Source organism: Microcebus murinus, chromosome 26, assembly GCF_040939455.1.
Source record: "Microcebus murinus isolate Inina chromosome 26, M.murinus_Inina_mat1.0, whole genome shotgun sequence".
In the NCBI taxonomy this organism is placed as follows: Eukaryota; Metazoa; Chordata; class Mammalia; order Primates; family Cheirogaleidae; genus Microcebus; species Microcebus murinus.
In genome coordinates, this window is record NC_134129.1 from 2,020,507 (window position 1) to 2,034,736 (window position 14,230).

At 44.3% G+C, this 14,230-nt stretch overlaps 1 protein-coding gene across 1 annotated transcript in view; it reads right to left on the minus strand.

The window, feature by feature from the left end:
- Nucleotides 1-780: 780 nt before the first annotated feature.
- The window catches only part of PARM1 (prostate androgen-regulated mucin-like protein 1), a 70,952-nt gene continuing 57,502 nt past the window's right edge, over nucleotides 781-14,230 (minus strand). The window contains exons 3-4 of the mRNA XM_075997918.1: nucleotides 13,932-14,010; nucleotides 781-4,767 (exon numbers count right to left, since the gene is read on the minus strand). Coding sequence (XP_075854033.1) covers nucleotides 4,683-4,767; nucleotides 13,932-14,010 — 164 coding nt within the window. The 3' untranslated portion in view covers nucleotides 781-4,682. The remainder of the gene's footprint in view (nucleotides 4,768-13,931; nucleotides 14,011-14,230) is intronic.

Consider the following 14,230-nt stretch of genomic DNA (forward strand, 5'->3'; position numbering starts at 1 on the left):
ACTGCAGATAAGTTACTAAACAATACAGACAGATTATGATCTGACATGGAAAAGCTGTAATATAGAAAATATGTTGATTTGGACCCAAGAATTCGTAATATGCTACCCTGCTTATTACTGTTAAGCCCTTTCTTTCGATGCACACTTAAAGTGCTTTTGCCCAACCCTGTTCAGGCAAGCTTGGAATAGGGGTCTTTAGTTGCTTTTGTGCCCACGGCAGGTCCTTAAGAAATGACCAAATAATCAACAGAAAGGGCCTGTTTCATGCTTCGAAATAGTCCTCATTCCCTAAAGACTGTTTTGACTCTTCCCAGTCCGACCTCCATACTGTGCCACTGGAAGCCAGGAAATTAAACTTCTTAAACCCAACCTTAAGGTTACCTCCATCATCTAATCAACATGTTCTAGTTTGCAGGTGGTCCAGTTCTCTCCTATGGAGCAAAATGCATGGGTTTTGTGGTTGCTCTTTTCTTCGGAATCAGAATAACCTTTAGTTAGCACCTGGGAGTTTAAATTATATTCTGGATGACTGAAACTTTCTGTTTAACTGTCAGATCAAGATGAGTGTGCTGAATTTAATTTTTTGAAGGGGAGTGAGACAAGTTTCAAATGTACCAGTAATGCCAATATACCTTAATGTGACTTGAGTGTGTATTGCCCTAAACTCATGGAATCAAAGTGTTTGTTTTCACATCAATTTTATAAGGTACACAGTCTAAGAGTAAAATGACTGCTTAGAAAGTTTCTTCAATTCTGTTTCAAGATCAGAGAGAGCTTCCTGTTATGCAGAAAATATCATTTATTGATGTGGGATATACTTTCTTTACAAAGAAGTCAGAGCTACCTAGTATGATCAGTATTGGACATATCCACTGAATGGCTTGAATAATAAAACATATTAAAATGTGAATCGCCACCACCAGACACAAGCTATTAACAACTTTAATCGATATAATTATAATTGGTATTCAATATTTCTTACAACAAATGTGGATACAGTAACATCAAATATCAAAGAAGTTTCATATCTTTCCATCTTTAAATGACATTTGTCGACTCACCCCAAGAGAGAAATCTGGTATTGATCTCTTGGTTAGCACTATAACCAATATCAACTAGTATTTTTAAAATCAAAGTTGAAATGGTACATTCTTTTGCTAAAAAAAAAAAAAAGATTAAAGGCAAAGAAGGTGAATCAACGTGCAAATTAGCATCTGGCCCAGTTGCAAAATTCATGTCCCAGATGGGAGGGATCGAACCATGCACACTTGCAAGTGAGAAGAAGAGAAACAGATGACATCGAACCAAAATCAACTTCACGCAGAATCCAGAAGACTTCAGGATGGCACAGGCCAGAGCTCTACTGCTGCCAGTGCTCAAGTATAAACTCCGTGTTACCCTAACCGTCTGGATTCTGACTCGAGGGTCCATGAGATCTACGTCCTGGGCCAGACCTTCCTTTGGAAATAAAAACTATCGTTTATGATCCCAGGCACAATTAACCCTGTGGTCAATCAGCTGCCCTGGGGCGTGGGGTGCAGTCCAGACCTGTGACAGCTGTCTGACGGGGCCTAGGATGCAACTGTCACTCTACAGAACATGTAAGAACACCACACCGGCATAACAGCAAACAAGAAACAGAGATCACTTATGTATCTATGTAATACTTAAAATGTCTATAAATATTTTTTCTCCAGAAACAGAAAACACTGTAGATGTGATTTCACTGATCCTCACAACACGTCTGTGAGGTAGTACGGGGTGAGGTCACTGTGAGAGCTTCACCCAGTTTGGAAATGAAGACACAGACGTGCAGGGAGGGCAGGAGATTTCATTGGGCCATGGAGAGGAAGCAGTCGAATCCCACTCTTTCGACACTTGTCATCTATGGTTGGGGAGTGGCTGCTTGCACCCCCCTGCTCTGACGTTCTCTCTAAAGCTCTATGACTGGTCCTATCACAGACACCGTGTGGAGTTTGGGCCCCCTGGAGCTGTTTCCCTGGGGAACACCTGACAGACTCCCTGAGGTCCAGTCAACCATCGGCATATATTTCAGGGGTGTGCGCGCGTGTGTGTCTGCGTGTGTAAGTGACACTTGTAGAATACAATTGCTAAAACCCTTTGGCCAATTCAAAATCAGAAAAGATACATTTGGCAAAATAAGGCTCAACCTTCAGGTGTTTTATACTGACAGAACATCACAGAGGGGGTTAGAGTTTTTGCAGGAAGCTGTCACCTTGCTGAATACATCTGCTTTAGGCCCAGAGCCATGAGCCCTTTGCCATGAGCATCTGGAAGTTTATAAGAGCAACAAATCCGTCACATGCTCTTGCACAATAGCAGCCTTTGGTAAGGAAAATTATTTGTGGAGTCCATGGTTTGTAATCGGTCGGGGTTCCTGGGAAGAGGCTGGTCCCTCTGACCCAGTATCTATGACAGAAGCAACACCCAGAGGACACCTCCCCAAAGGCATTTCATGGACATTTTGTCAAACTGGTTTTGGCCATGGGAGGGAAAAAATACCACATATGGAATGTCCTATTTTTACTGGCTTGTCCTTTGTCAAACTGAAAGCCCTATGGAGGGGCAGGATGGGGAAGAAAGACAACGGGGCACCCTTGGTCACTCTCGTCCATGTTTCTGGGAAGACCCACTTTTATTATCTTTGAACTTTAGCACCCAGAGACATCCTAATCCTTCTAGGCCACTCCGAACTGTCCACTCTTGTTGTAAAATACCTCTCTCTGGGAGTTGCTCAGTCGTCTTTGGCACCTATGGAGCTTAGAAATAATTTTTTTTCAGAGTGTGGGATGGCAGGTTGCAGAAAGTGACACTATTCCTAGTGTCTCCGACGACAGAGATGTTTAGCAAAGCAAGGGTGGTTTTCACGTCAGTGCTCTGCTGGGCCACAGCTAGCGACAGGGTGAGCTGGAAGTCAAGTCTCTGCAAACTAAATGGAGTCATGGCAGCAAGATCTGAGTTTAGAAATAAAAACTGACCCATTTTCAAGTTCCTTATGACAATGTAGGCCAATATAACACATTTTGAAATGGGACCCAATGTTTGTTTTTTACGACATGAAATCAGGACATAAAATGTTGATTGCTAATATCATGTTAGAGGAGGACAGAGTTACAGCCCATGAAATAAAGCTCTCTAGAAAACATACAGAAATAAAAAGATGACCATGCATACCAAACACAATCCATCAGCCAACAAACTAAACACTTTCAAGATAAAAATTTAACATATCATCTGATTTTGTTAAAAAGAAAGCATGACAATAATCTTACTCAATAATCTTACTCTTATCAATAATCTTACTCTCAGCACTGTAGATATTTTGTGCCAGATGATTCTTTGCTGTGGTGGGCTGTCGTGTGTATGACAGGATGTTTGGCAGCATTCCTGCCACTGTCCGCTACTACCACACCCAAGTCATGACAATCAAAATTGTCACGAGACGTTTTCAGATGTAGGATCAGGAGAAAAAACCACCTCCTGGTTGAGAATGACTTCAATAAACGGATGAATACGGAGATGAACAGTTCTTTCTGAAAGATTTAAGAACTACACACAGGGGTGTTCATTTATTAGAGTGAAGAATTAGATAAGTGTACAGGAAGAATAAATAGAATAATCATGCTTTCTGTTTCCTGTGGAAATGCCATAGTGCCTCTTTTTTTTTTTTTTTTTTTTTTTTTAAAGTTTGCAGCCATTGTCCAACAGACAGAGTGAGGAGGGACCAGTTGCTTTATGGTGTAAAGCAAGGATTTTCTGGGCTCCTCTAAGCAGAGGATGTTGCTGACAGCTGATTTCCATTTGCCCTGATGAGACACTCAGTGCAGGTGAGCATCCTTCTCCCCACCCCCACTCCCGCTTCCAACCCCGCACACGTGTGCTCGATCCACCTGCCTCTCCGTTTCTATCACTCAGCTCATCTCACAGCCTCCTGCTCTGCAAATGCAACTCTGCTGTAGCTCATGGGCTGGGCCCTCAGCTGCATGTGACCAGAGTGGGCATCCTGTGCGGGCGCAGGTGGCCGGGCGCGGGAAAGCAGGTGGAGCGCATGCTCAGATCCACCGGCCACCTGCCACGCCGCTCCCGTCTGCGAGGCCCTCCAGGGCACTTCGGGTTTCCTCCTGTCATTAACCAGGCAGCTAAGGAGCTGCGATTCCGCTTGCAGAGCCAAGCGGGCATCCCGTCAGCCACAACCAGATAAGCAGATTATAAAGGACTTAGAAACCCCTGCTCCCTCCCGTGAGGGCGAAACCCTCCTAGGACTCATCTCCTTTCCCCTCATTGATATTTCATGTGATATCCTGAATAGGATTAAGAAATACACAAACAAAAGGTTCCCCTGAAAGTCACCCCAGCGAAACAACCCGAGTGCGCTTCCTGGGTCCTTCTCAAACCGGGTCCTGTGGTGTGGCCGCAGCGAGGCTGGCCCATTTCAGCTGAGAATCAGCCCCTACTCACCTTGAAATCATGGTTCTTTTTGTACCAGAAAGGGGAAGTTGTAGCAGCGAGAGGAGAGGAAGGAAAACAGAAACAACCATACCAACAAAACAGGGCTTAAGATTGTCATTTTCAATGTGCATCAGGTGCTTGTCATAAATTCTACTGGATAAGCACTTATAAATAAAGAGCAGTCAGTCCTCATGCCAGGCCGCGCCCCTGTGTTAGGAGTCGTCGTACAGAGGGTTGTTGTAGTTTCCCCAGGACCCGTAGTCGTGGTCATCCAAGAGCCTTCCGTAGGAGGAGTGCCTGGTGAGGAAGGAGGAGAGGCTGTGACTACTTGGAGAAGTGGCCTGTCCCAGAGCAGCCTAGCGGCCTGCAGCCTGAACTGCCCAGACTCGCGGAGCCACGAGCAGGAAAGCCGTGACGCTCCACTAGGGTGACAGGACCCCATGCGTGGAGGCCCGTGTGCCCAACACCATGCAAGGGATGGCTCAGCTCCCAGCTGGGAGCCCACCGGGCACCTTCTGTTGCGATCAGCTGGGTCCCCGTCGCTCTCCTGGGTCTCCCAATACGGGGGAGAAAGAGGAGGCCCCATTTCTACAGCGATTTATTAAGACAGCCTGGGAAAGGAGGCTTGTGTCCTAGCATTCTGACATGGGTCCTGGGCTTACTGTTTCCTAAAACAGCAATGACACAGCCATGCCACTATGGCTATCACCACCGCTCCTGACATTTATATTGTGTCTTATATTTACAAAGCGCTTCTATATTCAGTTTTTACTTGGTCTTCAAAATAAAGCCACAGGGCAGGTATGGTTTATCCTTATTTCTCTGATGAGGGAAATGGGGCTCCGAGATGTTAAATGATGTGCCCCAAATCATCTGAGCAGTGAGTCAAATCTCTGCCTCCTGGACCTGAATCTGGTGCTCAGAGCCCAGGTTTCAGGACTCTGATTAGCACCTTAGTTCAATGGCAATACAGGTTAAATGGGATTTGGATGGTCATTTCTGGGAATTTCTTTCACAATTAATAATATTTATATAAGAGACTATAAGATTGTTATCACTTCTCTGTTAAAAACCTTTAAATGGTTCCTTACCTCACAAAGTCGTTAAATGGCTTGCAAAGCCCTACGGCTCTGAGCACATTGGCTACTATTACAGACCCCTTGCTCCTTCTGCTCCAACCACACGGACCTCCTTCCCTTCGCTCTCATGCCTGGCACACCCTTGCCTTAGGAGTGCACACCTTTGCACTTCTGGTTTCGGTTTCCTCAGCTTGGAACAATTATCCACCTGAACTGCACAGAGCTCATTCCTTCATCCCCTTCAAGACTTTGCTCAGATGTCACCTTCTCAGTGAGCCCTTCCTTCACACTCTATTTAGATTTGCAAGCTCCACCCCTAGGACCTCCTGCTTAACTTTTCTCATAGTACTCATCACCTCTAACATACTTTATAATGTATGTTTTTATGGTGTTATTGCCCCTCTTGCCTAACTAGACTATAAGCTCCATGGACATGTGGATTACTTGCCTGTCCTGGTTCTGTTTCTTCTCGGCTCTAACTCCAGCCCCCAGAAGAATGTTTGGCACATAGTAAGATAGGAGCTGCCTGAAGAGGGATATGATATTTTTAAGACTAAAACTTATGATAGGATTAGAAGAACACCACACAATGAGCATTTGGGGCCTCTGAGGTCTGCACCAGCATGTGAATTACTATACCTTGCCTCTGGAAATTATGTATGCTAGGTAGAGTACCAAAAAGCATGCCCATTCCCCCAGTCTTTTCATTAGCTAGATATGAAAATTAAACAAAATGAAAATACAATCTGAGAAGCACGGAAAGCATTTGCTATACTTATACTTATATCAGTTGCTAAAATAATTGCTGCTGCTTTTTTGAGGCTTATTTATATCTGCCAGGCATTCGCAAAGAGATGATTTTTTTTTCTTTGCAAAAACCAGGCCCTTGCTGTGTTTGTTTCAAACTCTTAACCTTTAAAATTCTGATTTATGTCCTTAAACTTGACTCAGCTGACCCAGTCTCCTGGAAACTTGAAGATGTTCTACCATTTACTTTGGTTTCCCTAAAGGTCCACGTTCATTTCTGTTGGTAAAGATGGGGTCTCACTCTTGCTCAGGCTGGTCTCGAACTCCTGAGCTCTAACAATCCTCCCGCCTCGGCCTCCCAGAATGCTAGGATTATAGGCGTGAGCCATCGTGCCTGGCCACCACTGCTTTTTTGATAGGAATACAGGAGGTAGTTTTGGTAAATGAAGATCATGGATTATCTATGGCCAACACTTCCCCAAATTTAAAATTCTCCAATTCCAATTAAATTCCTTGACAGGATGGTTGAGAAATGGAAGCTATAGAATTAACAAGTAAAACTCTGATGATTACAGCACTGGAGCTCAGCCTAAATTTCAGCATGACTTACTGCTGCACGCCAGGCAGACATTTCCCTAATAAACATGCTCCTTTACTGATGGGGTACGGCCGCCTCACCTTTGTAAGGTAAATGGGCTTCTCGCAGCAGTTTTATCTCTATGATATGTTATTCCCATAAAATGTCAGTTTGGTCAATAAATGTATGTTCCTGAATAAGTTTTTAACCCCGTTTCTTCCTTTTTAAAATGTAGAATTTTTTTTAATTGAGTTAAAGTTGTGAGAAGGATTAAATGAGGTAATGCATATAAAAGGCCTGGCACATAGTAAATGTGCAATGAATGTTGGCCAATATTACTTTTGATTTTTATTATAATAAAACTTATACAAGCACATGGTAAATCTGCAAATAGTAAAAAATGGCACTGAGTGAAAAGTGAATCTTCCTCCCACTGGAAACTCCTAAAACTATACCCCAGCTGTTCCTTATACTATTGTTACCATATTTGGATTTTTAAAAATTATTATTATTCTGGAGTGAGGTCAGAGGATTAAAACTCTTCTGTTGGGTTTTGCTGTCTATGGTTATTTTAGGCAAGACTATTTGGTCAATGCTGCATCCGAATCTGTTATAAGAGCCATCTCCTACAAAAACACTAGTAAAATGAAGGAAAAAAGACTTGTCTTTACTTTCACTTTTCTTGCCTTCCCCTGTGGATGCACAGTGAGTGAATGAGATGCTGTTAAGTGAGGAAAGAGAGGCAGGAGATATGCATAAACCAAAATTGGGCATATACTGAATGCGCAGGGCTGTTCAGTACATTAATGAGCCTAAACAAGGAGAACTGGGATTCCAGCCAGGTTTGGATAAATCTGGTACTTCTGTAGAAAGAACAAGACAAATACATTTTTTGTGCGATTGATAAGGGGAGAGTCATTAGTGAGCATGTTAAACTCTCTCTCGGTTAGAACTTAAATCATGCCACATTTTGGATGGAAATGGTAGGTTTTTCAGATTGGCATTTAACGAGTCTATGAGGTAAAAAACAGAACAGAAAAACCTCCCACTCTGGGATTAAGAAAGCGGGGCAGAGGAATTCACAGGACTTTGCCAGTGTTATTTAATGATACTGAAACCAAGGTCTCCTCACTTCGTAAGGCAACATTGCTCCATCTAATTTCAATTGGAGCAGCAATCTGTACGCATGAGATCCAAGCCATTTTGTTTACTCAATTTCTTAATAATGACTGGCACCAACGCAAGACAGCTGTGTTTTCTATCTGCTGTGCCTTGGCTCCCCTTAGATGGTAAACCTCTTGGGGACAGACCGTGTCTTACTTTTTTTGGCTTAGCTAAAAAAAGTGTTTAGCTACCTGAACACCTAATATGTTGCTCTTGGTGCAATGGTTATTTTATAAATATTTGATGATAACTGTGCTTACATCTAGTATCATATAAATAGTGTATGTGGAGTTTGCTTGGTCAACACAAGCAGGGATTTGTACGACCTGTAGAAATCATTGCACAATATAACTGCCACAAAGTGAAAAGATCTCATTAAGGAATACCAATGGTCAAGGCTTCTGTTTTGATTTGAAATGTAGGAAGCAAAAGAGAGCGGTGGCGGTCCCGCCGTGTGATGGCGTGGCACAGCCCTTGCCCGTCAGTGGCAGTTGTCAGTGTGACTCTACTGTGTTGCACGGCTTAAGAAGCAAACTAAAACCTAAGGGGGCAAATAAGGAATGATTTCTCTTAAGCCCTTCCCTCGATACTCTCTGACTCCAGCTGCTCTGCTCTAATAGAAAGTAGCAGTCCCTACTGCCTGCCCCCAATTGATGACCCCTTGTTGGTGACAAATAGTATACGTGGTGGTGGTGACATTTATGGTTTGAGGCCTTCTTTACTACTGCAAAATGGTACCTGTTTTAAGATAACTGTAGCGTCAATACTTAATGGAACTTGATTGTCTTTGAAAATGAGTGAGGTGTTTTACTACCTTTGTGTTGAAATGAAACATATTTTAGAAAACACTTGTTTCACAAGGGTCAGCCCCAGTTCTCCACCAAATCTCCACCTTTATTTACAAGGACACCCTGCAAAGTCCTCTTCTCTTTAGTCAAGGGAGTCTTGCCATTCAATCATCAGCACTTATCATGTACAAAGAAGGAAGGATAAAAGATTAAGACAAGGCTTAGTGCTGGGAAAACACCACTGAACTTGCAGCTTATTAGCCATCAGTAATTATGCCTTAGACTCTTATCATCCATTAGCAAAGCTGTTTGGGGCAGCTGTCACCGTCTCCTTTTTTTTGGTTTCTGTTGGTGGCTATTTTTTTCTGATTGACAGATTCTTCTGCACATTAAAGTCTGAGAACCACTGAGCTAGAAAGTCAAGTAAAGTAGACCTACAGAACTCCAAAAGCTGATCTGAAAAAGTCGACCTGTGGGTAACAAATTCTAGAAGATCTTAGCTCTCGTGGCTGGCTGGGCCTACTCTTCATACCTAACAACCAGAAGGAATCCAGTTGTTTAAAATGCAATCATTAGAAGACATAAAGCAAAACAGGTGACTTGTAACAAGATGCCTTAAAAGCCAGGCCCTGTTGTGTCTATAAATCAAGATCACATTTATTTTTGTGAAGGGAATGGCCCGTGTTGTCTGTCTGGGTTACCAGTGCACCTAATTATAGCAACATCCACATCACTGGCCTTAGCAGATACGGTCTCCTGTGCGAGATTATCTCGTGGCTGAGCAGTTTTGTGCCAACTTAAACAAAACAAAACTGACTTACCTCATTCTTCAATCATCATTAATTAAAGACACCCTTGTGCAAGAGGCAGGCAGGGCCTTTGCTTTCTTTTAAAGTTGCAAACAAGCTCTGGAATAAAGACTCTTCAGAGATGGTTTCTATTTATGAATGCATAGCATGGATGCGACTTCACAGGCATCTAAGAACAGCACCATTAAAATAGCCAAGATGGAATATGGAAGCCCACCATGTCCATGCACAGTTAGCAAACTGCGCTGTTCTGCCATCTTCCTCCTCCTCTCCCCTCTCCTTTGAACCCTTCCCGCCTACTGAATGGCAATGGCAGGGTGGGGCTGTTCTCCCGACCTCAAGGCCTACTGTTGGCGGCTACCACCTCACTGCGCAGCTCCGTGCTAAGTGCTGTCCTAACACCCACAGCAACAGCAGTAGCCAGCCTTTCTGTCACCCTCACCTCACACCAGCACTGAAAGTTGATGCGTATTACAATTTAATCCTCACGACAACTCTGAGTTGGTATCATTATAGTCCAATCTTACAAATGAGGCAGCTGAGCGCAGAATGGTTAAGAAACTTGCCCCAGAAGGCATCTTCTTAGCCACCATGCCAGACTCTCTCCAGGTACTCTGCAATCATTGCTTCACTTCAGCTTTCAAACAACCATGAAAGGTACATATTATTAGCTCTATTTTTGCAGATTGGAGAAATTGAGGACCAAAGAGATTATAATTTCCCCAAGGCCACCTAAAGAGTAAGTAGAAGGGTCAGTACTGAACTTGACAGCAAAGCTCACATTCCTCACATTCCTCCCTTCGCTGGTTAAAAAAGGGGTCCAAGACAGAGAAGGGCCCTGGTAGTTTCCAGGGGTAGTTCATTTTTATAAGCCACATCCCAAAGTGGCTCAGGTTATAAAAAAATGTGGTTCTCTGGGCAGGGGACACTGTGACAAAACTAGAAGTCATGGGTCCCTAGAGAATAGAAGTATGAAAAACAGATGGCCAATGTGTTTACCAATGCCTTTGGAGGACGTGAGGATTTGGGAAGAAAGGGGAAAGCATGGAGCCACCGTTAGCAGAGCTTGCAGAGTGTGGTGCTCTTCTGGTTGTGATGCTGCCTTTTCCAGCCAACTTTCCCCTTGCATCTGCAGGGACATTGGCTGGGCCAGGTCTCTAGCCTATGGGTGCAGGCCAGAAGCTAATGGTTCCCTTATGGGTGAATTCAGTCACTCACTGCTCCTGCCAAGCAAGCTAAAAGACCACAGACAACAGGCCTCTTGTGTTATTGTTCTCAGAAATCTGGGATGAGAGAAGCAGAATACATTTCCAGCTAAAACAAAGCCTAATCTTAGGTACGCATATGCACACACGCACATGCCAACGGAGCCAACTGCATTTTTGATGAATGATTAGTGGGGCTTTCCAAGAATCTAGCAAATAGCACTTGAAGGGGTTGTAGCATAGCCATAAGGTTCATAAGAGCTATTAATCTCCTTATGTCATCATTTTGCCAAAATAATTAAGAGAAGCAGAAAGGGATTTTCCTTAGGGAATTTCTGAAACAGAGATCTGATCACTTCATCCATCCTTAAGTTTATAAGGCTGAAACCTAAGTAGCACAATAGAGAAATAGCAGTCTTATATTTATGCCACTGTGGACCTTTCTACATTTAGGAGAGAGGACCTATATGGGGGAGAGAAGCAATCATTAACTCAATTTAATCATTCACTTAATTTATCTGGTGTTCAGAAGGCCTGGGGAAAATATAGTTCAGAATAAAATTTTAATCGGCACTCATCAGAACAAATTGTAATGGCCTGCTGGCAAAATTTTCCAAGCACAGTTAAGTTCTGTGATGGCAGAACTGGGTCTCATCACCAGTGTGGTCCCAGTGCTTAGACGAATGCCTGGCACGTGGCTGGTGCTCAGCAGCTCTCTAGCAAGGGGCTCTTTCCAGTTTGCCAATCTGACGATGGCAATGATGGTGTCGGCAACGCTATGTACTTGGGAAGCAGCACCCATTAATCCTCCCAACAATGCCACGTGGTAGTTAAAATTAATGCCTGTATTTTGCAGGTGAGGGAAATGAGGGCTGGTGATGCTCCACAGCACGCCGGGTCACAGCAAGAGAGAGTCACAGCTGCCTGCCAGTGCTGCTGTTGGTTTGAGTTGTAAACTTGAATCCTTGCCTAAGGTCAAGAGGACGAGCCCTTCAGCTTATTTCAGCAGCGTTTTGGGGACGTGTGTAGCGAGAGGGAAGTGTCCCTGTTTCGCTCCGCACTCCGTTGAAGGTTGTATCTCCACAGCCCTTCCAAGACTCGCCACTGGGGCTTCCAAAATGCCTCTAAAATTTACGTGTAAGTTCCTTTTTTTCTGGGCCCCGGGACATATTTTTCAACAGATACTCTATTACAAAATGGGAAAGAGGTTCCCAGAGAGGTTCATAAAAGCCAATTTAACTCATAATTAATATACAGCCTGTCTGCAGTGATAAACTAGTAATTAAACCAGATGGAAAAAGGTACCATTCAGTAAGATATAATTTATAAAATTAAGTTTTGCTGCTCAAGGAAATGCAGGCTTAATGAAGAGAATTATATATTTTTCAATCTGAAGGGGACTTTCCTGGATGCTTTTATAAAATCTTTTATTAGACACAGGTCACGCTGGCCTTTTAATTCCAATTTCTCTTTGCAACCTTCTTTGCTGTTCTCTGAGCCTTAGACACAGGTGATATGACAGGGCACTCTCCTACTTGCCGCCATGGCTAGGTTGATGTGGTGCATGTTTAGAACATGAGACGGAGGGGGAGAAAGGAGAAGGAGGAGGGGGTGCTCCCTCTGGGCTACACCGGGCTACACAGGTGGCTGCTGGGGACAGGGTGGCAGCAGAGCAGTGCATGCACAGGGATTTGGAGCCGGGTCGGGAGCTGGTGTCAGGAGCACCTGTGTGTGCGGCGGGCTGGTGGGACTGTGCGTCCCCATGTCTCCTTGTTCACTGTTCAATTTATCGAGCAGTGTGCTCACAGATGAAGTCTGGGTCTTCATGGAGCTTACATTTTTGTGGGGGAAAAGAGACAATAAACAAGCAAATATATTTAAAAAAATAAAATAAAATAACAGACCGTGCTAACAAGCAGAGTAAATGTAGTTAAGGCACTAAGAGGATAAATCACAAGGGCACCAAACTGGAAGGGGGTCTCTTGGAGGGAGTGAGATGAAAGTCCACGTGCGCAGCATGGTGCCAGGAAGAGCTGCAAGACAGGCATCTCGGGAGAGGGGCTGGCAAGACCAGGGGCTTGGGAGGGAAGGAAGGAGAGAACCCGGTGTGTGCCAGGAACTGAGGGTCGGGGATGGCTGGAGCTCGGTGGTTCAGAGGGAGACAAGGATGCCATGAGTTAGAAAGGGAGGCAGCGGTGGATCCATGGCACCCTTGAGGGCCAACCCGAGGAGTTACCATTTATTTTCAGTGCAGGGGGACTCGGGGGCTTTTAAGGGAGGGCATGGCAGGGCAGAGGGGTTTGCACAGAGAAGGTTCTGGCTGCGGAGGAGGAAGTGTTGGTGGCCAAGGGTGGCTGTGCCGTGTCCTTCTGTCCCGTGTTGCAGGCACTGCACAATCTGGCAAATAAGACTGCCCCTTGCCATCGGGCATTTCACAGCTGGAAGGACACTCAGGGAGTGTGAGTAATGTGGTTTTGAGGCTTGGATTTCACAGAGCAATGGAAAATCTCAGCTACTATCTATGATCACCTTCATTTCATAGGAGAAAAGATATTTTAAAACCACAAACATAAGGACATAATCTCAGGGGGAAAAACCAAGTTTTACAGAAAACACTACACTTTCCTTACGTTTTTCACATTTTGCATTAGAACCTGTGAAAACCTCCTTAATAGATTGGACACAAATCCAAGGACTGGTATGCAGAACATTAGTATTTAGGAATCACTGATTCCACCTCAGCTCCATCTCAGAGATGAGAAAACATGAGCTTCAGGAGTCCTGTGGCTCAGGGTATGAGGTGAGGTCAGGGCAGAGAGCCTGGGCTTCCGTCTCCTGACTCCAGGTTAATTCTTGTTCCATTACATCATCATGCTGTATATTTCAGCTTATTTATTCTACTCTGCCAAGTCTCAGACACTGTACAGATTCCTGTCTAGTGTGGAATACGCCAGCCATCTCCACTTCCCTGTCCATATTTCTGAGGGCCAAGGTGCCTGTTAAGGAACAAGCACTCAGCAAAACAGCTCTCAGCCCCGAGCCCTGTATAGGGAAGTCCTTTTCTTTACAAGGAAGAGTCAGACGCATCTCACCTGATCTTCAGGTACGCTGCGATGCCAAACACCAGCAACACCACGGCGATGACTGTCACGGTGATAGCGGCGATGCTGCCTGCCAAGGAGGAGAGGCACAGAAAAGAGGACAAAAAAGGGAGTTAAGAGACTCTGGAGTGCACAGTGCCTGCCTTCTGCCTGGCCCCATCGTTTCTGTGAAAGAGGAAAAAGTTCATTCTGCATAAAAGTCAGAGCAAGAATGAAACCCAGAATCTTAATTCTGTTACCAAAATGCTTTTTATGCCAGGTGAGGTCGGATACATTGTGAATATTTATCA